Genomic DNA, 22,816 nt, shown 5'->3' with positions numbered 1-22,816 from the left:
TTCAGAGGAATATTCTGGGTTCAAAGCAAGTTTAGCTCATTTGTAGCGTAATGTTGATTTGCCACAAAAACGTATTTCAACTGGTCTCTCCTTTTCTTGAAAAAAAAAACAAAAAAAAAAGTGAGGCACTTATAATAGAAGTCAATGGGGCCAGTTGTAGGTGCATTTAAAGGCAGAAATGTGAAGCTTATAATTTTATAAAAGCGCTTACATTAATTCTGCTGGTAAAACTTGTGTATTATTTGAGCTGTAAAGTTGTTTAATTAATCGTTTTAGGGTTTATGGCATTGCGTTGCCATGGCAACTTTGTAAAATTGAATATTACTTTACACAGAAAAGGTTAGTAAGTGATTTTATCACATTAGAATCATGTTAACATGCATATTGTTTATTTCTTGGTAATAAACAGTAAATAATTTAACATTTACAGACTGGCCCCATAGACATTTGTAAAGAAAAGGAGGGACGAGTCGAAATTAATTTTCGTGGTAATTGACATTATGCCACAAACTCTGTCATTATCTTAACTTGCTTTGGACTCGGAATATTCAGGGGAGCAAACTGCATATTTTTCTTTAAGATATTTTGTAGTCAAGGATGTAAGCAAATATTCAATGTATTGTTGGTTGGACCAAATTTAAATTAAGAATTGTTAATTTAAATAAATATGAATGGTTGTTTTTGAATACTGTCTGGAAAAGGTAAGTGTGATGTGTGCACATTTTTTATTTTATTCATTAATTTTATTTTTGCCCAGATAAAAAAATTTGTTCATAGGATATTCCAAGCTGTCCAGTTAAATGTACCAATAATAAAAACTGCATAAAAATCATGAAATATTGAAAAGATGGTGCAATACACTTTATTTCAAGCAATATTAACAAATTATGTTAACATTTACAGTGCTGTGAAAAAGTATTTGCCCCTTCCTGATTTCTTCTATTTTTGTGTATTTTCATAATTTTCTGGTAGAGAGCAGAATTCATGTTTTTTCTCAATTATTGCAAGTTGCCCTGAAGCAGCAAAGCATCCCCACACCATCACACTCCCACCACCACGATTGACTGTAGGTATGATGTTCTTTTTGTGGAATTCTGTGTTTGATTTACGCCAGATGTAACGGGACCCCTGTCTTCCAAACAGTTCCGCTTTCGACTCATCAGTCCACAGAACATTCTCCCAAAAGCTTTGAGGATCATCAAGATGTGTTTTGGCAAAATTCAGACGAGCTTTAATGTTCTTCTGGGTTAGCAGTGGTTTTCGCCTCGCCACTCTTCCATGGATGCCATTTTTGGCCAGTGTCTTTCTGATAGTGGAGTCATGAACAGTGACCTTTATTGATGCGAGAGAGGCCTGCAGTTCCTTGGATGTTGTCCTTGGCTTTTTTGTGACTTCCTGGATGAGTCGTCGCTGTGCTCTTGGTGGAATTTTAGAAGGTCGGCCACTTCTGGGAAGGTTCACTACTGTGCCAAGTTTTCTCCATTTGGAGATAATGGCTCTCACTGTGGTTCTTTGGAGTCCCAGAGCTTTTGAAGTAGCTTTGTAACCCTTCGCAGACTGATGTATTTCAATCACCTTTTTCCTCATAATTTCTGAAATTTCTTTCAAACTTGGCATAGTGTGCTACTGGGTGAGACCTTTTAGCCAACTTCATGCATGCTGAAAAAGTTATATTTATTTAGGTGTTAATTTGATTGAACAGGGCTGGCAGTAATCAGGCGTGGGTGTGTCTAGTCCAGCTAAATCCCATTATAATGCAGTTTCATAGATTTGGGGATTTAGTAACTAAGGGGGCAAATACTTTTTCACACAGGCCCAGTTTGTATTGGATAACTGTTTTGCTTCAATAAATAACTTGATCATGTTAAAACTGTATTTTGTGTCTACTCAGATTGCCTCTGTTTTGTGTTAGATTTTGTTAGAATTTTTGAAATAATTTAGTATAAGATGTACACAAAAACAGAAGAAATCAGGATGGGGGCAAATACTTTTTCAACGCACTGTAATAAGATTTATTTTAATTTGGTGACATCAACAAAACACAGCTATCTTTTAACTTACTCTTGGAGTAAAGTTATCTTATAACCATCAATTTCTGGTTATGTTCTTTTGATATTGCACTCACTATTATGTTAACACTCACTAATGAGAATTATTTCATACATTATAACACAATGTTGCAACCACACATGAAATACAGTCACACACACTCAGTCTGGATCTGTTCAGAACCGCAATGGATGCAGTCTGCATAACTGGTTGCAATTTCTTTGGACAAGATCGACTCAATCTCAGATGCGGATCCTCTGCAAGTGTTTCTCAGGTGCTCAACAATGATTCCTATGAATTTAAAAAGGTAATTTTACAACTGTACTAAAACAGATTAAATACATGTTTTAGAAAGTTACCCATGCAATAAAGATGCACTCATTCTCAAGACAAATTGCGAATCAGAGAGAGGTTTTAAGTCGTACAGTTGTCCTTGGTAATCTCTAAAGTTTAGAACCCAAAATACTACCTTTTGAAGGTCATTTCCATGGTAAGAACGTGAGGATTTCGATGAGAAAAAAGTTCCACAGAGACTCATCAGCATGCAGATAACCAGCAGTGCAATACTGACCAGTAACAGGTGATACCTACACACAGCTTTCTCGTCCTATTCAAGCAATACAGAAGTTGAGAGGTTACCCACTGTAGATGCTAGTTATCCATGTGTAAAGAACAGTTCTGAATGGGGTGGGAATGAATCACATGTTATGTACCGGAGTGAGCATGACCGTCAGGAGAGGATCTGGTGTGAACTCCAGGCCGATGCAGTGTGGAGAATTGTGCTTGTATGATTCTACAGCAACAGCCCTGACAGGTGAAGTACTCATGTCTTCGTTGTCGGCAACTGGGCATTCTGGGGGTAGCCTGAAAATCAAATTTGTTTAGAACATTTTTTTAAACAACAATTATTATTTTTTATTTTTTGTAAAGTGTCCAATGCAGGATTTTGTTTCACAGTGGGGGAGCCAAACCCAAACAAATATATGTTATGTTGAAAATGTATTTTTAAAGCTGATGAATATAACTTTTTTGTTAATATACTTTCTCCTATGCAGAGACAACTATTAGTAAGCCATTCATAGGTTAATTATCTCAAAAACTGTAAGCATTGTCTTTCTGTGGTGCTCTGAAAATTGCTCTGTTTTGAACGACCTGCTTAAACCCGCCCCAACATTACTCAACCAATCGTGTGAGTTAATGTGGGACTATCTCTTTGACCAACAGCAGAAGCGGGGCGTATTCAGAAAGCTATTTTGAATATTTTTGCAATTCCGTTTGGTAGCACTAGTGGCGCAGAAATTACATCAGCTTTAAGCTTGTTTTTTTTTGTTGTGTGTATACATTTCACTACACATCATAACCAGTCAGCAATTAGTGATGTAAATTTCGCAATCCTTACAGATGTTCATTTTAATTTGGATAGATAGCAAAGACCAAAGTGTACTTTGGTTTACTGTATGCAACTTCGTCTCGCGCACAGTGCGCATGACGCAAATTTTGTCATCAGGACTGTAAGCCTGCCATTTTAATAGACACGCCAACAGTCCGCATCTTTGCGCGTCATCTGTGCGTGCACCTGTTGTTGACTGATAAAAGAGCATTACAAGTAGTTGTAGTGCGCATGCGCCAATTGCGTCCGTATGAACTGCATGTGGAAAAATGAAATATACCCTAGCCTTAATGATTCTTTGCAGTTCAATGAGCCATCTGAGCCAATTAAAGGGGGTCATGCATTGAGGAATTAAATTTTCCTTGATCTTTTGCCATAAACAGTTCATTGTTCTATAAAAACATACAGTAAGTTTCAGAACTCAAAACTTCCTCCTCACTGCAAAAAGAGCATTTGTTGAAACCAAGCTGCCAAAACAACTCGTTCATATTGTGATGTCACACTGTGGTAGACATTTGTATTTGACCGCCTCTACAACAACACATCAACGCCTACTTTCAGTCAGTAAAGAGTAGAGAGCCAATCTTAACAGTGGGCATTTACTGTCAAGTCTTAAAGGAGAAGCATAATCAAAACCAAGTGTTTCAGAGAGAGGGTCAGAATGACAAAGTTGAAGTCAGAAGTTTACAAACACCTTTGCCAAATACATTTAAACTCAGTTTTTCAAAATTCCTGACATTTAATCGTAGAAAACATTCCCTGTCGTCAGTAAGTTGGGATCACTACTGTATTTTAAGAATGTGAAATGTCAGAATAATAGTAGAGAGAATGATTTATTTCAGCTTTTATTTCTTTCATCACATTCCCAGTGGGTCAGATGTTTACATACACTTTGTTAGTATTTGGTAGCATTGCCTTTAAATTGTTGATGCTGCCACACCCATGATTCACGGTTGGGATGGTGTTCTTCGGCTTGCAAGCCTCACCCTTTTTCCTCCAAACATATCGATGGTCATTATGATCAATGTTGATATAGGACTCGTTTTACTGTGGATATAGATACTTGTATACCTGTTTCCTCCAGCATCTTCACAAGGTCCTTTGTTGTTGTTCTGGGATTGATTTGCACTTTTCACACCAAACTACGTTCATCTCTAGCAGACAGAATGCGTCTCCTTCCTGAGCGGTATGATGGCTGCGTGGTCCCATGGCATTTATACTTGCGTACTATTGTTTGTACAGATGAACATGGTACATTCAGGCATTTGGAAATTGCTCGGATGAACCAGACTTGTGGAGGTCCACAATTTCTTTTCTGAGGTCTTGGCTGATTTCTTTTGATTTTCCCATGATGTCAAGCAAAGAGGCACTGAGTTTGAAGGTAGGCCTTAAAATACATCCACAGGTACACCTCCAATTGACATCATTTTCTGGAATTTTCCAAGCTGCTTAAAGACAGTTAACTTAGTGTATGTAAACTTCTGACCCACTGGAATTGTGATATAGTAAAAGTGAAACAGTCTGTCTGTAAACAATTGTTGGAAAAATGACTTGTGTCATGCACAAAGTAGATGTCCTAAACGACTTGCCAAAACTATAGTTTGCTAATATGAAATCTGTGGAGTGGTTAAACAATTAGTTTTTTAATGACTTAAACCAAAGTGTATGTAAACTTCTGACTTCAGCTGTATATTTAAATACCAAAAAAGGCATGTCATGACACTTATGTCTTTTCGCATCTTTGACACATGGGCCTGGCATTGACTGTACAAAAGAGTATCAAAAAGCAGTCATGTGCATGCGTCGACTGCGTCCGTATGGGCTTGCGGTCAAAAAACTATACTTAGAAAGTCAGAGCACCCGACCGTGCACTAAAGGGAATTGCACGTAGAAAAACTAAGTATTCCCCAGCCTTATTGGTTCACTGATTTTCAATGAGCGAAGGGCAATGCATCATCCGAGACAATTACAGGTGTTCTAGACATGGGAACGGTGTGCATCTTAGCGTGTCATCAGCGCATGCAGTTGACTGTGCTAAATGAAAATCACAAAGCAGTTGTAGTGGGCATTCATCGATCGCGTCCTTAATAGGAGCTTGTGGTCGAGAGTATACTTTGAAAGGCTGAGCACTCGACCGTGCACAAGATAGACTGGTGCACAGAAAAACGAAGTATAGCCAACCCTTCGGTGATGAAGTGAGTTGTTGGATCAATTCAGAATGTTGTGCCAATCGGTTGGACAGATTCATTACAAAGAACCGCACCAGCTGAGCAATTTGATCACGAACTGGACAACACGTTGTGCTGTATGTTTTTTGAGTGGTGTCAGTGAGGACAACGTCAAAGGAACTTTTGTTGACTATTTACTGTTACAGTTATCTACTATTATATAATATTATTATCAATGACACCACACCGCTCCTCCATAGAGGTGCAGGAAACGCTGGGTTTGAGTATGAGTACAGGCTTCTCACGGAGTCTGAGGGAGTACATTGGTGAGGGCAGTGAGCTGAAGACAGGTCAGCGTTGGTCGTGTCCGTGTCCCAGCAGGAGTTTGGGTATTTAAGGTAGTTGGTGCAGACATCCCTTTAAAGTTTGAGTTCAGAACATCAGTGTGCAGGAGTAGAGATATGTTCACAAATGTTTTCGCTGCGGCTCCTGTAATATGGAAGAATGTGTCAGAATTGAAGGAGAAAGCGATATCAGGACACCAACCTAAACAATATAACTGATATATAACTTGTACACAAAAACCTTTCATGCCCAGCTGGCTGCCCAACATTGTGGCACTAATGATGCTATCAGTTGGGACGTCCCCTATAAGCTCCAGTGGTACTAGTAAGGAAACATGAGTGGTTCTCGTGGAAACGTTTGTTGCAGTCCTGTCTGCATGCTCCACCATTCGAGGAGAGTCTTCCTCAAGCTGTGCATCTGTATCATTCAGATGTGTGCAGAACTTGAAACCAGCAATAGAACCCAGAACCTGGTTCCAGTCCTAAAAACAAGCACACAAGTTACTAGTTAGTCTGTAAACAAAGTGCAAAGACTCTTTATAGAAGCATTAGATCATTAGAGCATTGAACAGCATACTCACTAAGCTTATGTCAGGGTTCTTGATGTCATGATACTGGGAGTAAAGTCCAACACAGACGAAGGTTATGGAGAGAATGAGCAGACACAGGAAGAACACAACTACTGGAGGGTGTCGAGACAGCTGATGTCGCAGGTTAGACAGAGGCCTCCACTGACCCATAATGAACCAGGTGTGATGCACCACCTGTGAGGTGTAAACCATCCAAATTACGGTATGTTCAAGTTTGTACTTATGAGGTCGGAAATCGTAAATACGATGTGATGTGCGCTCGAAAGTGATTTTTGTCGGAAAGAACGGACCCGTTTTGCAATTTCATATTACTTTCTCTATTTTTCACTTACTAGTAAAGGCTGGATGCTTTTGTTGCACCAATGCAACAAAATGAAGAGCAAAGCCACACATTAGGTGTGTAATTAATGCTTTATATATCTGTTTTATCATTCTTGTGCAGCCACATATAATGACGGGAAATGTAGTTTTGTTGCAAATGCTTGTCGCTATATGAGTTTTATCATAATTCTAAATTAACAGTACAAAAATATGCATACAAACTAAACTGCACAGTTAAAATCCTCAAGTAAACCATAATTATTTCCAATAGCAATTAGCTTATGCCATGATTTGTAAATCGACATGCCCCCAACTCTGAAAGTCAGGGCTCAAAGAAAATCCCAAATTTCCCACTTTGTGGTGGCGTTTCGGTGCGCTTAACTCATAAATGCGATCATTCTGACATGACTTGAACGCACCACTAGAGCGCAACAGTTCTGGCCCACTTTTTCAGCCAAGTATTTTTCACATTCATTTCTTCTAGACTTTTCATAAAATCCTTCATAAACAAGTTGCAAGCCATGAACCAAACCAACCAGCTCTGAGGTGAATCAGAACATTACAAACTTTGTTTTGAAGCAAAAAAGTATTTGAAAATCTGACAAAATGACAAAGGTACAAGACAGTTTTTCAAAAGGGCACGAAAGACAATCCCTTGAGGCATTGCGAATGACAGAATCAAATATAAAACGATGGAAATATCTAAAACTATGGATTTTAGGTTGTTGATTAGAAGTATAGAAACGATATAGTTTATGTTTATTGTGAAATATTCTGATATGTACAAATACAGAAGTAGTTTGAGGGTGAAGGGAGACTCATTTGCATAATTCACAGTGCATCATGGGAGTGGGTGGTCGCTTCCGGGCTTGTTTGGCGGGCTTTCTTGGCCGCAGTTCTCTGATTGGTGTATCTCTCTTCAGGATTATGGGTAGTGTAGTTGCTCACAAGAAACTTCGATATTAACACGATTAAATAATTAAGTTTAAATAACGTGGACTGGTGGTTCAACGGAAGCATATACTATCTATGAACAACCTTGGAGCTCACGGTAGGTCTTTCTTTAAAAGTTTGTAAGTTATCGGTAAAAATAAATTTGTTTATGGAAAAAGTTAATGGGATTTTTACTTCAAGAACCAGATTGTTGCGATCCTTCATGACTATGTTGGGAATGGAAAACTAGCTTATATATATTGCCTACTTAAAAAAAAGAAGAAGAAAAAAAAAGCCTATATTCGCAATTGCATACTATTGTATTATTCATACTATTGCTGCAGTATATAGTACATATAGGCTACTCCGCAAAATGTGATGAATGAACCGGAAGTAAATAAGCCACGATTTTTTTACATCCCTTTCAACAATTCAACAAATGCATTTCTGTACTAAGAGTCAGTTAATGTATCATCGATATTTTAAATCCAGTATCTAATCTATATTTGCTTTGACATATGGAATGGATTCTTTAATCGTGGTCTGATCATATCTTATAGTTTAAAAGGCCGCTTACCTCCAATGACGTTCATTTAACCAGCGCGTAGAGATGTTAAACTGACTAGCTTGAAATGTTAGAGATGTTATATACGTAAATAAAAGTAACAAATATTGCTAAATTGAAAAACTTGCTAAGGCGACGCAAGCAACTTCCCCACATATGGACGTTCCTTCGGCGCAGATTACAAAATAAAAGCCTCGTAAAGAAGAACTTCACATCACGAGCAATCCCGTTACATGAAATAACGTAAACAGTGATTAAACCTTTGTACATCAATTTAAAAAAGTTACTCAGAGGTCTTTAGAAGACAAAAATGTCAAAACGGCCATAATAATATTATATATTAATATTATTTTCCACTTTCATTTAGTTAATTTTTTAACCAACATCAGTCCTGATCATACTACCTTTGATCGTTTGCAGGATTTTAACCCTTTAAATGCCAGTTTGTTTATATAATGCCACTGTTGTTTTTTATGAAAAAAAAAAAAAAAAAAAAACACAAAAAATGAATTATTTTCCCTATACTAAATGCTAAGGGGAATAAATATTATATATTAATAAAAAAATTTTAACCAACATCAGATTTTAACCCTTTAAATGCCAGTTTGTTTACATAATGCCACTGTTGTTTTTCACACACACACACACACACAATTTTAGCTGCATCATTTATTCAATTGGCCTCCAATGCTCTATAATACAGCAAACAGAAAATAGGTAAAAAGCATGTATTTGCTCCATAGGCTAATCATGAGAAAAATGGCGCCAACTGGTGGATTTTTTATTTATTTTATTTTTTTAATTACATTTTGAAGCCAGGGCTCCGGAATGAAAGCATAATATCATAGAATTCATGATTTTATGCTTTAATGGCACTGGTATCAAATATTGCAGTTTTAATGGGTTTCAGTGGGGAAATTTTTTGTCCTGAAGGTCCTGAGTTTAATTAGTTTGTGTACACAGTGTATTATAGATGTATTATAGGAACTGAGGTTGAAATATCAAAATTCCCACCAAAATTATGCCGTTGGCATTAACACAGCCAAAATGATCGAAAAAACGACGAAAAAGGTCGCACAAGGGTTAATTAACCCTTTGAGTCACAAGTATTTTTCCCAAAATGTATATATGAGTCTAAATAACTAAACTGGAACGCAGCATTGATAGTTAAAAAGCACATTTGTTTGTTATTACAATTATTATTGAATAAAATGTACCCGGGTTGTTTCCATACAATATGAATCGTGTTATGGGTCTACAACGTGTTTTGTTTTGTTTTTTAAATAAGATTTTTTTGTAAGCGTTTAGAGACCTTTTATTTTGTAAAGTAGAAGCGGAAGTGAACTGTTTCCTTCAGCGGTTTAACCTGCTCACGCCGGCTGTTTGAATGAGTTCATCTCAGAATTAAAATCATATTCGGAGACTGAAATTGGATAAAGGTGATCAGACGGTGAGACTTTGTTCATACAGACTTATCGGTCCATCTATTATATAAAATCAGCATGATGAACTGAATGCGTTTAAATGATTCTGTTGTGACTTTAGCAAGAAGCTAACCGGCTAGCTAATTCAGTTTCGTTTATATTGTTTACGAAACTACTGCTTAATTGGAACACTCTCTGCTCTATATTTACACTATTTAATGTGGTTTATGTGTATCTTATGAGTCATCTTGAAACTATCAATTTATTTTCCATTTACGTTCTTTTTGTTTGTTATTCTGACTTTAGTAAACCCAAGTAGGCTGATCTAATTGAAGCTTTAACTCTGTTTTATAATAAAACATTATAGACAACAGACAGGCGTGTACTGCTACAGAGTGCACACCAATCAGAAAGTGAAAATGCATTGCATCTATTGATGTTTTACCAGTCTGAGAGAGTCATGGATTACTTTAACATTACATAACTTGATTTATAGTCAGTTCTCGTTAGATTGGGAAAAGTCATGAAGCATTAACCTGATATTCAACGAAGTTTGGAGTCTCTCAGACCCCCAAAAAACTGAAAAACACCTTAGTTTTGGCCACATTTTTCTTCCTAAATGACATCACCTTTAATTGTAGTGTGTGTTACAACAGCTGTAGTAAAGCCAGGGCTTTTGATATGGTTTTATGATCAAGCTGATCTCTGTGTCATATTTCAGCCATGTCCTCCGACGCTGTGAAGAAGAGAAAGCCCAAGGTGATCCGAAATGAAGGAGGAACTCCAGAGACCAAACGGAGTCGAGGAGAAGGCGATCAGGTGAGTTGCTGTGATGTCACAAACATGAGTGAATTACACTGAAGTTTTCAAACAGCTTGTGTTAGTGCCTGTCTTAATTTCAGTAGAACATTCCACTAACTCTCTAATTTTTGCATCCAGAGTGCAGTCAGTTCACATGTCAAGCTCAGGAAGGTCAGGTTGAGGCAGGTTCAGGTATATGCCAACATGCTCCACTAAGATCTTTCTACCATGAGTTGTGTTCAGATAAGTGATGTAATGAGTTCCAGTGAACACATGTTGATGAGAGACTCATGTGGCGTGTGTATGTAGGTCAACTTTCCAGCTGGACCTCATCTTATCGGACAGAGGAAGCTGTTTGCAGGAAAGAATCAGGTTCCAATGACATTTGTCTGTCTTGCTCTATCTATCTGTATCTCTATTTCAGCTTCAAACACCCCACAAATTCTCTGTTGCACATATGGGTGAAAGGACAATGTTGCACATTCTCGGTGCAGAATACTCTCGTGAAGTCTGGGCCATATTTCACCTCCAAAAACAAAATAAAAAATATGAAATTAGTGTTGCATAGTGAAAATGAAGTTTGTATTGTCAGATTTAAATGTGTTGCATTGTGACATTATTTTCATGACAATTAAGCACATTTTCCCTTAGTTCTCATACTGTTATGCTTGGAAAAAAATATTTTCAGTGTGATATAGTCACATTTATTTACAGATTATTTAATGATTATTTGATGTAAATAATGTATTATATAAATTATTAATGTTTTTTATTTATTTAAATATATATATAAAAATTATTCATTAACAGCAGTATAAATTAAATTCAGTTCAACCAATTCTACCATGATGTGCACTACAATTGTTCTTTACAAATGTACTCTAAAATGCAAATAATATATTAAATTACATTTTATAAAGTAATTTAAATTAAAAATAAATGTTCTTATTTATATTCAATTCATTCTGTTTTTTTATTTATTTTTGTAATACAATTTTTTCATTACAGTACTGAGAATTTGGGTCGGAAATGTGCTTAAATGTCAAGAAAATAATGCCACAATGCAACAGATTCTTAAGGGTCTTAAGCAGGCTTCATTTTCATTAAGCAAAATATAAGCTCTTGTTTCTTTTGATTTTGGGGTGAAATGTGACCGAAACATGTTTTTGACAGGTTTTGTGAGGTTTTATAAGCTCATCCCATTAGAAAGTAAGCAGTCGATGTGTGTTATCTCACAGGTCACGTTTATCTGGTAGGCAGGGTGTGTGTGTTGCTGTCTTGTCACTCTGTTCAGTGCATGTGTGTTTGTTCTCTCAGGATGTGCGTGTGTATAATGAGGAGGTGGAGCTGGAGGGTAGAGAGCCGCAGCAGGATTATATGCTTTATAAAGACACGTGTGCCACTCTGGCCAAATTGATGGCTGAAATCCAGGAGCTGAAAGCCACCGGTGCAAAAGATGGGGTGAGTATCATATTTGCTGTGTCTTTAAGGATAACGAAATAAATAGTGAGTGGAATGAAGCTGACCTTTGACCTGCGTTATGATTTCTAGAGTGTAGAGATCGAGGAGAGACGCAGACAGAGCAGTGTTCATTTCATTACACTGAAGAAACTGAACCGACTGGCGCACATGAGGCTGAAGAAAGGGCGGGATCAGACACATGAGGTAAATACACATGTGAAAACTCTCTCTGTTTGTGCTTTAATGGCATGACCATAAAGAGTACATTCATATTGCCAACGATATTTCTCTTTCTCTCTGTCCACAGGCGAAACAGCGAGTGGATGTTCTTCACCTGCAGCTTCAGAATCTACTCTATGAGGTCATGCATCTGCAGAAAGAGATTGGCAAATGTCTTGAGTTCAAGTGAGTGACAGGCAGGAGCTTGTAAACATAGAACATTAAACATCACGGTTATGGAGCAGATGTTAAAGTGTGTGTGTGTGTGTGTGTGTGTGTGTGTGTGTGTGTCAGGTCTCAGCATGAGGAGATCGAGCTGGTCAGTGAGGAGGAGTTTTTCCAGGAGGCTCCAGCGGAGATCTCGCGCCCTCAAGTCACCCAGGACGACCAGCACCAGCTCACACTCGCCCGCCTGGACTGGGAGCTGGAGCAGAGGAAGAGGTAATGCACCCACCAGTGTGTGGAGTAACTAACTTTAGTGACACTTTTAACCACATTTTTCAGTTGTGTGACTGTAGCTCACATTGTATTGCACTCTCTTAGACCTAGAATGATTCAAGTCTGATTAATTGTAGTGAATATAGTGAAATATACTCTCTTAGAACTATAATGATTGAAATCTGATTCATTTTTGTGATTCTATTTTTATGAACATATCTGATTCAAGTCTGTTTCATTTTAAGGAATCTAGTTAAATACACTTTTAGACCTAGAATGATTCAAATCTGATTCACTTTAGCGAATTTAGTCAAATACACTCTCTTAGACCTAGAATGATTCAAATCTGATTCATTTTTGTGATTCTATTCAAATCAAATCACTTTATGGTCACTCAACCATATACACAAGTTGAGTGACAATAAAGGGATTTGATTTGAATAGAATACACTTTTAGACCTAGAATGATTCAAATCTGATTCACTTAAGCGAATCTAGTCAAATACACTTTTAGACCTAGAATGATTCAAATCTGATTCACTTAAGCGAATCTTGTCAAATACACTTTTAGACCTAGAATGATTGAAATCTGATTCGCGCATTAGTTAAATACTCTCTTAGACCTAGACTGATTCAAATTTGAATCAAGACTGATTCATTTTTAGGAATCTAGTCAAATACACTTTTAGACCTAGAATGATTGAAAATGATTCAAATCTGATTCATTTTTGTGATTCTGTCCAAAGGCACTCTCTTAGACTTAGAATGATTTAAGTCTGATTCATTTTAGTGATTGTTCATTTGAATGAATTTACTACACAAACTGATTCATTCGAATCATCACGTAATGGTTTTCCCAAAAGTCTTTGTGCGACATTTTACATATTTTTGAAGTGAATACATTTTTTTGGGGGTGTGTCGGTTAAGTTTTATAAATGCTTTTAATTGTATATATTGTATTTTGTGTAAGTTTGATAAATGCTTTTAATTGTATATATTGTATTTTGTGTAAGTTTGATGCTGTCACACTAATTGAAATTCTCATTGTTTTTGTGGTGAATACTGCTGTTTTTTTTATATAAAATTTTTTATGCAATGTGATATCATTTCATATTATTATTAAATGATAATTGCTTCATGGTTCTTTTTTGTTAGTTTTTTTTTTGGGGATTTTTTTTCCTGTTTTTCACCCAATTTGGAATGCCCAATTCCCAATGCACTCTAAATTTTCGTGGTTGCGTAGTGACTCACCTCAATCTGGGTGGTGGAGGAAGAATCTCAGCTGCCTCTACGTCTGAGACCGTCAACCTGCGCATCTTATCACGTGGCTTGTTGAGCGTGTTGCCACGGAGACATAGTGCGTGTAGAGGTTTCACGCCATCCACCGCGGCATCCACGCTCAACTCACCACGCACCCCACCGAGAACGAACCACATTATAGCAACCACGAGGAGGTTACCCCATGTGACTCTACCCTCCCTAGCATCCGGGCCAATTTGGTTGCTTAGGAGACCTGGCTGGAGTCACTCAGCACGCCCTGGGATTTGAGCTAGCGAACTCCAGGGGTGGTAGCCAGCGTCATTTACCACTGAGCTACCCAGGCCCCCGCTTCATGGTTCTTGACCAGAAGTGCTAGGATTAACAATTTGATATGATTCTGTTGTTCTAATGATGTGTTGTGCAGATTGGCAGAGCAGTACAAGACATCTCTGGCCAGTAAAGAGAAGATCCAGAAAGCCATTGAGCAAAAAAGAGAGTACCTGAGCAGCCTTCAGCCTGGACTGCAGAACATCATGCAGGTAAAACCTTAGTCGAACACAGCATGAAGAGTAAAGTGGCCAATCGTGTTCTTTTTGTTTATGTGACCTTTTAGGGGCATATTGAAAAACGATATCTGACATACAGTATATCAGAAATAATTTGGAGAACTGTTTCCATTTTGGTGAGCAACCGATCTGAGACTAGTAAAACCGACAGAATGCATCTATCTCTCTTTCTGTCAGGCGTCTGTCCCAGTGCAGGAGTATCTGTCAATGCCGTTTGAGCGCACGCAGAAGCAGGCAGATGTGGCCCGTCACCTGCCTCCCCCACTGTATGTGCTGTTGGTCCAGGCGGGTGCTTATGGACAGGCCTGCGGTAAGACATTTAAAGAGATGGTTTATCCAAAAATGCAAATTCTGTCATTATTTACTCGCCCTTGTTTTGTTCCAAACCTGTATGACTTTTCTTCTTCTGTGGAACACAAAAGGAGATATCCAGCAGAATGTTAGTATCAGTCACCATTCACTTTCATTGCATCGTTTATTCCATACAATAAAAGTGAAAGGTGAACTATCCCTTAAAGAACATTTCTGATAAATCCTATAACACGAATGTGACTGTGTGTTATAGACAAAAATCTGTCTGTGAGCGTCAGTGGAGATGTGGATGAGGCCAAAGCCCTCTCCAGACCGCCGGAGGAGTCACAAGGTACCACTGTGTGCATGTCTGTGTGTTTAAAGCATGTTTTTGTGTGATCACTAAAGTCTTATTTGTGTCTGTTTGTGTCTCAGATGATGAAAGTGATTCAGACGCTGAAGAGGAGCAACAGAACACAGTCAGACAGTTTTTGCATCTTCTCTTGTGCATTTCCTTTGCTTCTGCAGTTTAGTTTGTGTGTTTATTCTCATCTCTTTGCTTTCTCTGTTCAGAAGCGTCGGCGAGCGACTGTTGGCGTTCAGCTAGATGACAAACGTAAAGAGATGCTCAGACGTCACCCTCTATCGCTCTGTGTGAACCTCAAGTGTAAAGGTGTGTGTGAAACTGACCTACAGTTTCCTGATACACAATATCAATATATCACTATATCAAATTATAATGCATGTCATTTAAAAGCTATTGCCCCCTTCAGTAGTTTCAATGCAGTTAGCTGCTACTTATCTTTGTCAAAAGAGTTTAATAAGTTAAACTACTCCAGACAATGAACTTGGACCAACTACACTTTCAGAGTTGCTTCCACTGCACTGCACTGTATGATGGTTTAATGTAGTTTGTAATATAGAATGCTTTCTGAGTACAGTAAATACCGAGAACCAGAAATAAAAGTTGTTCTATCTCTCTCTCTCTTCAGATGGCAGTGTTCTGCATCTGTTTTTCTATTATCTCATGAATCTCAACATTCTGACTGTGAAGACCAAAGTTTCCACCTCTGCCGATCTATCTGGAGCCATTAGCGCCGGGTCAGTCAATGAACACAGCACCAACGAAACGTCAAACCTGAAAAAGAAGTTTATATTGTCAGTAGTCTGCATCTTGTATGTGCAGGTGTTTCTTATTTTCTAAATACTTATTGTGTGTTTTACAGGGAGCTGTTGAATTTGGAGAGTTTGTTGAACTGTCTTTATGCGTCTGATCATGGCAAAGAGACGCCAAATCCTGCTAACCGCTACCAGTTTGATAAAGTCGGGTAAAGCCAACATCTCATGTAAATAATATAATAATAATAATAATGCATGATTGAATAGTAATAATAAGGCGAAAACTAACTTTCTCTACAGTATCACAACGTTTGCAGATTACGTGTCGGACCTCGGACATCCATATGTTTGGGTGCAGAAACTTGGAGGCCTGCAATTTTCCACTGTGAGCGGGCAGGTGTGTGTGTGTGGGTGTTTGTAGTGGTATTATAGTGATTTTGATCAACTACTTTCAAGTTGTGTTTGTATATGAGTCTTAAACAGAAGATGAATGCTTAATACAGGGTTGACCATATCGGTATCAGCCAATATTAGCATTGTTTTTTTTTCTCAATCATGGGCATTACAAAGAAAATAAGCACTCATCCATCTTATCTACTGTACATATTAGTGTCACTTGAAGCATGTGCAATTTGTAGCCCAAATATGAACACTTTTTAACCTCTTAAACAGTGGTTCCGTGGGCGGAGTCAGAAGCATGCAATATGTTTACGCTTAAATTGTTAAAGTCCCCGGATATATGAGTCACTCATATGTGGTACTAACTGAAAGGTTAGAATCTGAACTTTTCATAGAACACCATCTTTTTTGCATTTGTTACATAAAATGACAAAATAAAGCATGAAAGCTGCCATGTCGCAAATGAGCGCCACCTAGAGGTGACGGAGTAGAAATATATCAATGAATATAAAAGTTTTTCCACATAGAATAGGCAAGTCATATATCAAATGAAAGCTCTTCATTTCATCGCCCTAATGCCACAGTTCAAAGAAACACTAAGTGAATTATGATCTCTGTAAGACAACAAAGACAGATGTCTCATGTCTGCCCTTATCACTGCTTCTGTTAGCCCCAAATAGCCACAAACATTCCATCAACTCTTACCGTAGGCTGTTTTCTTTAAAACGAGCCATTTTTACTTCTCTGTGTATCTCAGATGTCCAGAAAATTTTGCAGTCTAGCAGAAAAAGCTTGGTAAACAAATAATCTGCAAAATACACTGCCTGGCCAAAAAAATAAAAAGTCACTGTTTGGATTTAAATAATGGTTATGATCTAGGGTTGCTTCAGTTGGTCAGGTCTAGGCTCAGCAACGTTATGCGGCAATAAAATGAAGTCAGCTGACAAACTGAATGTACTGAATGACCAGGTAATCCCATCAATGGATTTTTCTTCCATTCCAGGACGACAATGCCAAGATTCATCGGGCTCAAATTGTGAAAGAGTGGTTCAGGGAGCATGAGGAACCATTTTCACACATGAATTGGCCACCACAGAGTCCTGACCTTAACCCCATTGAAAGTCTTTGGGATGTGCTGGAGAAGACTTTACAGAGTGGTTCGACTCTCCCGTCGTCAATACTGCCTTTAGCTTTGATTACGGTGTGCATTCATCGTGGCATTGTTTCGACAACCTTATGCAACGTCACAACATTTATTTCTGTCTAGAGTTGCATTAATTTATGGCTGAGATCTTGTATTGACGACGGGAGAGTCGAACCACTCTGTAAAGTCTTCTGCAACACATCCCAAAGACTTTCAATGGGGTTAAGGTCAGGACTCTGTGGTGGCCAATTCATGAGTGAAAATGGTTCCTCATGCTCCCTGAACCACTCTTTCACAATTTGAGCCTGATGAATCTTGGCATTGTCGTCCTGCAATATGCCCGTGCTGTCAGGGAAGAAAAACCTGGTCATTCAGGTAGTCAGCTGACTTCATTTTATTGCCGCATAACGTTGCTGAGCCTAGACCTGACCAATTGATGCAACCCCAGATCAACCATTATTTAAATCCAAAAGGCAACTTTTTTTATTTGGCCAGGCAGTGTACAGTATGTGAGCAACTATTGATGATAAAATGTTATATCATCACAAATTTTAGGATCTCAGTTTTCCAATGATACCTCGATTGAGCTTCTAGTCCACTCAGAGGCCAAGAATGAAACGGTGGAGAACATGCATGTGATCTAAAATAGACTGGATGTCTATGGTGTGACCGCTCAACTGCGTTATAGCGCCACCTACATTTCAGATCTGTATTTGTATTTTATTTTTTGTCAATTTCTATATCTATTTTAGCACTATTATCTGGCATTAAATCTGAATAGCACAATTGGTCTGCATGAAAGTTTTACATTTAATGTGACTGATACATCTGTCTATAGTTTGCTGTTTTATTTGCTAGTTTAGTAAACAGTAAAGTGTGTATTAAGTCGATGAAGTGTGTTTGTTTCAGTCTGAGCTGTCGGGCAGCACTCTGAGTGCCAGTCACATGGAAAGAACCATGAAACTGCTGAAAGGAAGACTGCAGGCGCGACTGGCCCTACACAAACAGTTCAGCTCACTGGGTATGAACACACACACACACACACACACACACACACACAGTGTTGTAAAGGCTCTAGGTGGGGGGGTCACACAAATTTCTTTAACATTTAAAGAAGTGTGTAATTTATTCTTTGTTAAAGTACCATGAACAGAATTCAACTTAAACATGGCTGCCTGGTTCATTCAATTATCTGTCAATCTGTCTCAGAGCACAGCATCGTTCCCGTCTCCAGCGAATGCCAGCATCTGTTCCCTGCTAAAGTTGTTTCGGGTCTTACACGCTGGACCATGATGAGCTACCAGGAATTCACCGTATGTACCTTTGCAGCTTCAAACATTCCAGAAATGGATTTTTATAGTGTTCCATTGAAAATCAAATATTCCCACTGGACATTTAGGTCGTCTATCCATCTAGCATTCTGTCGTGTGATGGATGTGAGATGATGTTTAAAGAAACAACACAGCAGCATAAGATTTAAGAGGGTCTTTTATTGTGTTTAATGCATCTATCTCTGCAAACATTTGCTTTTATTCAGCTTTTATTATGAAGTAATTTAGAAAATTGAGTCATTATTACCTGTGAATAACTTCCTGTGCATCATGTCATATATCCGCATCTCGGTTTAGTCGGGACTTGCCGATTTTTAAGTTTTGAAGTTAGAAATCCAACATCAGCTGGTGTTCTGTTGAATTTTCCAAGTAGTTGGTTACAAATTCAGAATTAAAATACTTGCGTTTTCTAAATGTAGATGTGTCTTAGTGGACTGTGGTTCTTGTTTATCAGGAGCTGAGCTTCGTGCAGCATGTGTTGAAGGCCGGTCTGGTGTGCGAGACGGATCTGTTCTTCATGGCAGTGGTGGAGAGAGGCACAGGTGAGGGAACTCGTACAAAACAACCAATCACAGTCAGCTAAACTAGGCCTAAGGGCAGGTAAATCTGACATCTGAGAACATGTGTAATGGTGTGCTTAAGAGCACTAGCACTAAGCGCAGGGCTATGCAATACATCATATGACAAAGTCTGTGGGTATGGCCTTGAAGTTTTGGTATTTTCTTGCAAGCATGCGCTAAGTCTAGGCGCAAGTGGGTTTGGCGAAATTGGTGCGCAATGCGCTAATGGGCTGGGTCAAGCGCAAGTGAATTCTGAGGTTCTTCTCCGGTTATTGAACCATCTGCGTCCTATATAGTCCATTACTTGTCAAGCACCAGCGATGTAAACAAAGACAGCACATTCATAAGAGGTTGGTGGTGAAAATGGACTGTATGCAATGAATTAGAAGAATAGAAATATGGACTTTTGTGCATTAACCGTGTCATTGTTGAATGTCTGGGATATTGTGACAGTGACATGCTCCTTTAATGCGCATGGAAAATATGCATGACATTCTTGTAAGTATTCTTAATCATGTTAATCAAGTGACACAAGTAATGGCTTTTTTTTAACAGTTATTGTATCGGCCTTCCAGGATAGATTGTGGATTTTTGCACGCATTTCTTCTACCGGTCGATTTGGCTTTAAAAAATTTAATTCATTTATTGAAATAAAAAAATTAAACCAAAAATGTTTCTAAATTCAAACAAATGAAAAATATGATTAAAATAAAGTGGTAAAAAACAATCATATATACTGGTAACGACCTCCCCAAATCCAAACATTTTACTCTTTCATCTTCCATCGGCACCTTTTTCAGTGACTTAAAAATCACTCTACGACAACAGGTGGAGAAAAAAATTTACAGTCACAAAAAAGATCCCTAAGTGTTTCAAATAAAGCTATTTATATACATGATGATTAGTGGCTGTAAATCTTAAATCTAGCCAGAACTCTGAGAACTGTATTATGAAATGCCACAAACCTTAAGCTTCAAATAACTTTAAAATGCTTCTCTCCTACTCTATCAGCTCGCCTGTTGTCCGCTGTGGTGATGAATCCTCGTTACCCAGAGGTCACGCCTCTCTTCTCTCTCTCTTTACACTGGAAAGGAGAACGCAGCGGCCGGACGGATGATAACCTGCGGGTAAAAGCATCACAGCTGGAGCACATGTACTTCTGTTCAGAGCGTCACTATTTTATAAATGATTTTGTTCTCGTTCACAGGCGATGGAGAGTGAGGTTAACGTGTTCCGATCGGAGTTGCAGGGGCCACGCCCAGGCCTCCAGCTCCTGACCAATCAGATCCAGCGTCTGTGTGTGTGCCTGGACGTGTATCTGGAAACTGAGAGTCAAGTGTGTGACGGATCAGAAGGACCTAAAGAATTCCCTCGAGAGAAGATGTGCTTGCGCACGGCCAGGTAACGCACAGAAAAACAGATTACGCTTTCACCGTGCTAATCTGGCTCTCATATTCAGTTCAAATGAATGTTTTGTGTTCAGCACTAAAGTTGCATCTGTGATCACCACAAGAACGGATAACGTGTTTACAGTAAACACACTTACAATTGAAGCCTCTCTGTCTCTTTCTCAGGGGTCCCAGTCGTCTGAAGCCCTTCAAGTACAATCACCCTCAAGGCTTCTTCAGTCACCGCTGAGGATGAGAGAGGCTGAGGATGAGAGAGGCTGAGGATGAGAGAGGCTGAGGATGAGAGAGGCTGATTTAGCGTTAATACGACAGATCTTGGCACCTCTTTTCTCTCCCACTTTTATCTCAACTTTTTCCACTTGTGTTTCTTGTTTTGGCGATATCATGTGGATTAAAAAATAAAACCTTTGTTTTGATAAGAAAATGTGTCATAATTGGTTGTTTAATAATGTCTCAGTTTTATGGTCATTTGTGGCATGTTTGTAGCTATTCAGGTATGGAGAGCTTTTCAGAAGTAATGCTGCATATCTAGATCTGCCTAAATCAATCTCTAGAAAACTCCGTGTTACATTTAATCCAGATGTATTTGAACACCCCATAAAGGTGCACTCAGTAATTTATTTCCTCATTAAAAAAGTTGCACTCCTTAAAAATGAATAGCAGTTTTGAAATGCGTATAAAGTAATGAGCACTCGCATGAGGAGAAGACTCTACCCTTATAATAGCTGTTTAATTCTACATGAAGGGGGTCCCCTCATGGGGGCTGCCATATTTGGATCACATGACCAGCCAAATACTACTCACTCAATCTCAGTCACTGTCCTGTTATTGGACACTTTCACTCTTGGATTAAATTAATCGTGGCTGACTGTGAATAGTGAATTTCTACACAGGTTTGGATAACTAAAAATGGTTGCGTTTAAAATGCTGCATCCACACCCATAGGTGTCAGCGCAAGTCCAAGATGACATGCATAAAAAATGACTGAGAGCACCTTTAAACCAAAACAGATAAATGCAAGATTAGAATTTAGGAAACATCTTCAGAACACATAATTGCACAGTTCCAGTAATAATAATAATAAACACTTAATGGAAGAGTCTAATGCAATACACATTAAAAGAAAAGTAGCTTTAACATGAATATTAAATAGAGAGCTTAACTGTGGATTTGACACGTTAGAAGTCTCATTTTTCCACTGTATATTGATATACTCCATGTTCCATGGATCCCCTCATGGCCACATGGAGATCCCCAGACCTCAGTTTCAAAACTCCTCTAGGGGGACCTAAATTTGGTATATGGGTAATATTATTGTCTGTCTGCTTTATAATTTTTGAGGGTTTAAAAGCAGAAATGTGACGCTTATAATTTCATAAAAGCACTTGCATTCATTCTTCTGATAAAACTCATGTATTATTTGAGATGTAACATTGTTTAAATTGTCGTTTTACTGTCATTTTAGGGGCTTGTTGACATTATATTGTCATGGCAACAAAGTTGTAGAATTGGTTATAACTTTACACAGAAAAGGTTAGTAAGTGATTTTATCACACTAAAATCTATGGAAGCCCAGGAGTGCCATTTACAAAAGAATGAAGGAATAAATTATCAATCTATTAATTTGAAAATAAAAATGTGAATAAATAAACCAATTTATAAATGGACAAATAAATAGACACATTTAAATTTGAATAAATAAACCAATTTAAAAATGGACAAATAGGGGCCTGGGTAGCTCAGTAAGTACAGACGCTGACTACCACACCTGGAGTCGCAAGTACGAATCCAGGACGTGCTGAGTGACTCCAGCCAAGCTTCCTAAGCAACCAATTGGCCTGGTTGCTAGGGTGGGTAGAGTCACATTGGGTTAACCTCCTTGAGGTCGCCATAATGTGGTTCCTGCACTCAGTGGTGCATGTGGTGAGTTGTGCGTGGATGCTGCGGAGAATAGTTTGAGCCTCCACACACGTTAGGTCTCAGCGGTAACGCACTCAACAAGCCACGTGATAAGAAGCGCAGATTGACAGTCTC

The 22,816-nt window shown here is 38.4% G+C and overlaps 2 protein-coding genes across 6 annotated transcripts; one reads left to right on the top strand and one right to left on the bottom strand.

Moving 5' to 3' along the window:
* Window positions 1-846: 846 nt before the first annotated feature.
* On the bottom strand, window positions 847-8,551 carry zgc:158398 (uncharacterized protein LOC568894 homolog). 3 transcript variants are annotated; one of them, XM_051692436.1, is made up of 7 exons: window positions 8,373-8,550; window positions 6,533-6,715; window positions 6,193-6,433; window positions 5,913-6,096; window positions 2,763-2,913; window positions 2,519-2,656; window positions 847-2,340 (listed from the first exon to the last, which is right to left on the bottom strand). In XM_051692436.1, the coding sequence occupies exons 2-7, from the start codon at window positions 6,689-6,691 to the stop codon at window positions 2,320-2,322; spliced, it is 894 nt and encodes a 297-aa protein (XP_051548396.1). In that variant the 5' UTR covers window positions 6,692-6,715; window positions 8,373-8,550; the 3' UTR covers window positions 847-2,319. The 3 variants fall into 3 exon arrangements, with proteins under 3 accessions (XP_051548396.1, XP_051548395.1, XP_051548397.1); XM_051692435.1 differs by having other exon boundaries at window positions 847-2,656; window positions 8,373-8,551; XM_051692437.1 differs by lacking the exon at window positions 6,533-6,715 and having other exon boundaries at window positions 847-2,656; window positions 8,373-8,551.
* Window positions 8,552-9,687: 1,136 nt separating this feature from the next.
* Window positions 9,688-21,200, top strand: LOC127437685 (THO complex subunit 5 homolog). 3 transcript variants are annotated; one of them, XM_051692753.1, is made up of 20 exons: window positions 9,688-9,810; window positions 10,506-10,603; window positions 11,903-12,046; window positions 12,137-12,250; window positions 12,354-12,451; window positions 12,560-12,706; window positions 14,388-14,502; window positions 14,707-14,839; window positions 15,095-15,172; window positions 15,256-15,299; window positions 15,394-15,493; window positions 15,813-15,921; window positions 16,047-16,148; window positions 16,240-16,336; window positions 18,392-18,503; window positions 18,692-18,795; window positions 19,268-19,355; window positions 20,385-20,500; window positions 20,581-20,774; window positions 20,948-21,200. In XM_051692753.1, exons 2-20 carry the CDS (start codon window positions 10,508-10,510, stop codon window positions 21,009-21,011), a joined length of 2,055 nt encoding a protein of 684 aa, XP_051548713.1. In that variant the 5' UTR covers window positions 9,688-9,810; window positions 10,506-10,507; the 3' UTR covers window positions 21,012-21,200. The 3 variants fall into 3 exon arrangements, with proteins under 3 accessions (XP_051548713.1, XP_051548714.1, XP_051548715.1); XM_051692754.1 differs by having other exon boundaries at window positions 9,703-9,799; XM_051692755.1 differs by having other exon boundaries at window positions 9,742-9,810; window positions 16,240-16,324.
* Window positions 21,201-22,816: the final 1,616 nt, after the last annotated feature.

This window comes from Myxocyprinus asiaticus, chromosome 48 (genome assembly GCF_019703515.2).
Source record: "Myxocyprinus asiaticus isolate MX2 ecotype Aquarium Trade chromosome 48, UBuf_Myxa_2, whole genome shotgun sequence".
Taxonomy (NCBI): Eukaryota; Metazoa; Chordata; class Actinopteri; order Cypriniformes; family Catostomidae; genus Myxocyprinus; species Myxocyprinus asiaticus.
This window is presented reverse-complemented; position numbering and strand designations above follow the sequence as displayed.

Coding starts and splice junctions, on each gene's coding strand:
- LOC127437685 (XM_051692753.1), top strand. CDS start 10,508: ATGTCCTCCGACGCTGTGAAGAAGAGAAAGCCCAAGGTGATCCGAAAT. Junction 15,300..15,393: donor AAGAGGAGCAACAGAACACA/GTCAGACAGTTT, acceptor TTCTCTGTTCAG/AAGCGTCGGCGAGCGACTGT. Junction 15,494..15,812: donor TGTGAACCTCAAGTGTAAAG/GTGTGTGTGAAA, acceptor CTCTCTCTTCAG/ATGGCAGTGTTCTGCATCTG.
- zgc:158398 (XM_051692435.1), bottom strand. CDS start 6,691: ATGGGTCAGTGGAGGCCTCTGTCTAACCTGCGACATCAGCTGTCTCGA. Junction 6,097..6,192: donor CAGCCAGCTGGGCATGAAAG/GTTTTTGTGTAC, acceptor TCCATATTACAG/GAGCCGCAGCGAAAACATTT. Junction 2,914..5,912: donor AATGTACTCCCTCAGACTCC/GTGAGAAGCCTG, acceptor TTTGATTTTCAG/GCTACCCCCAGAATGCCCAG.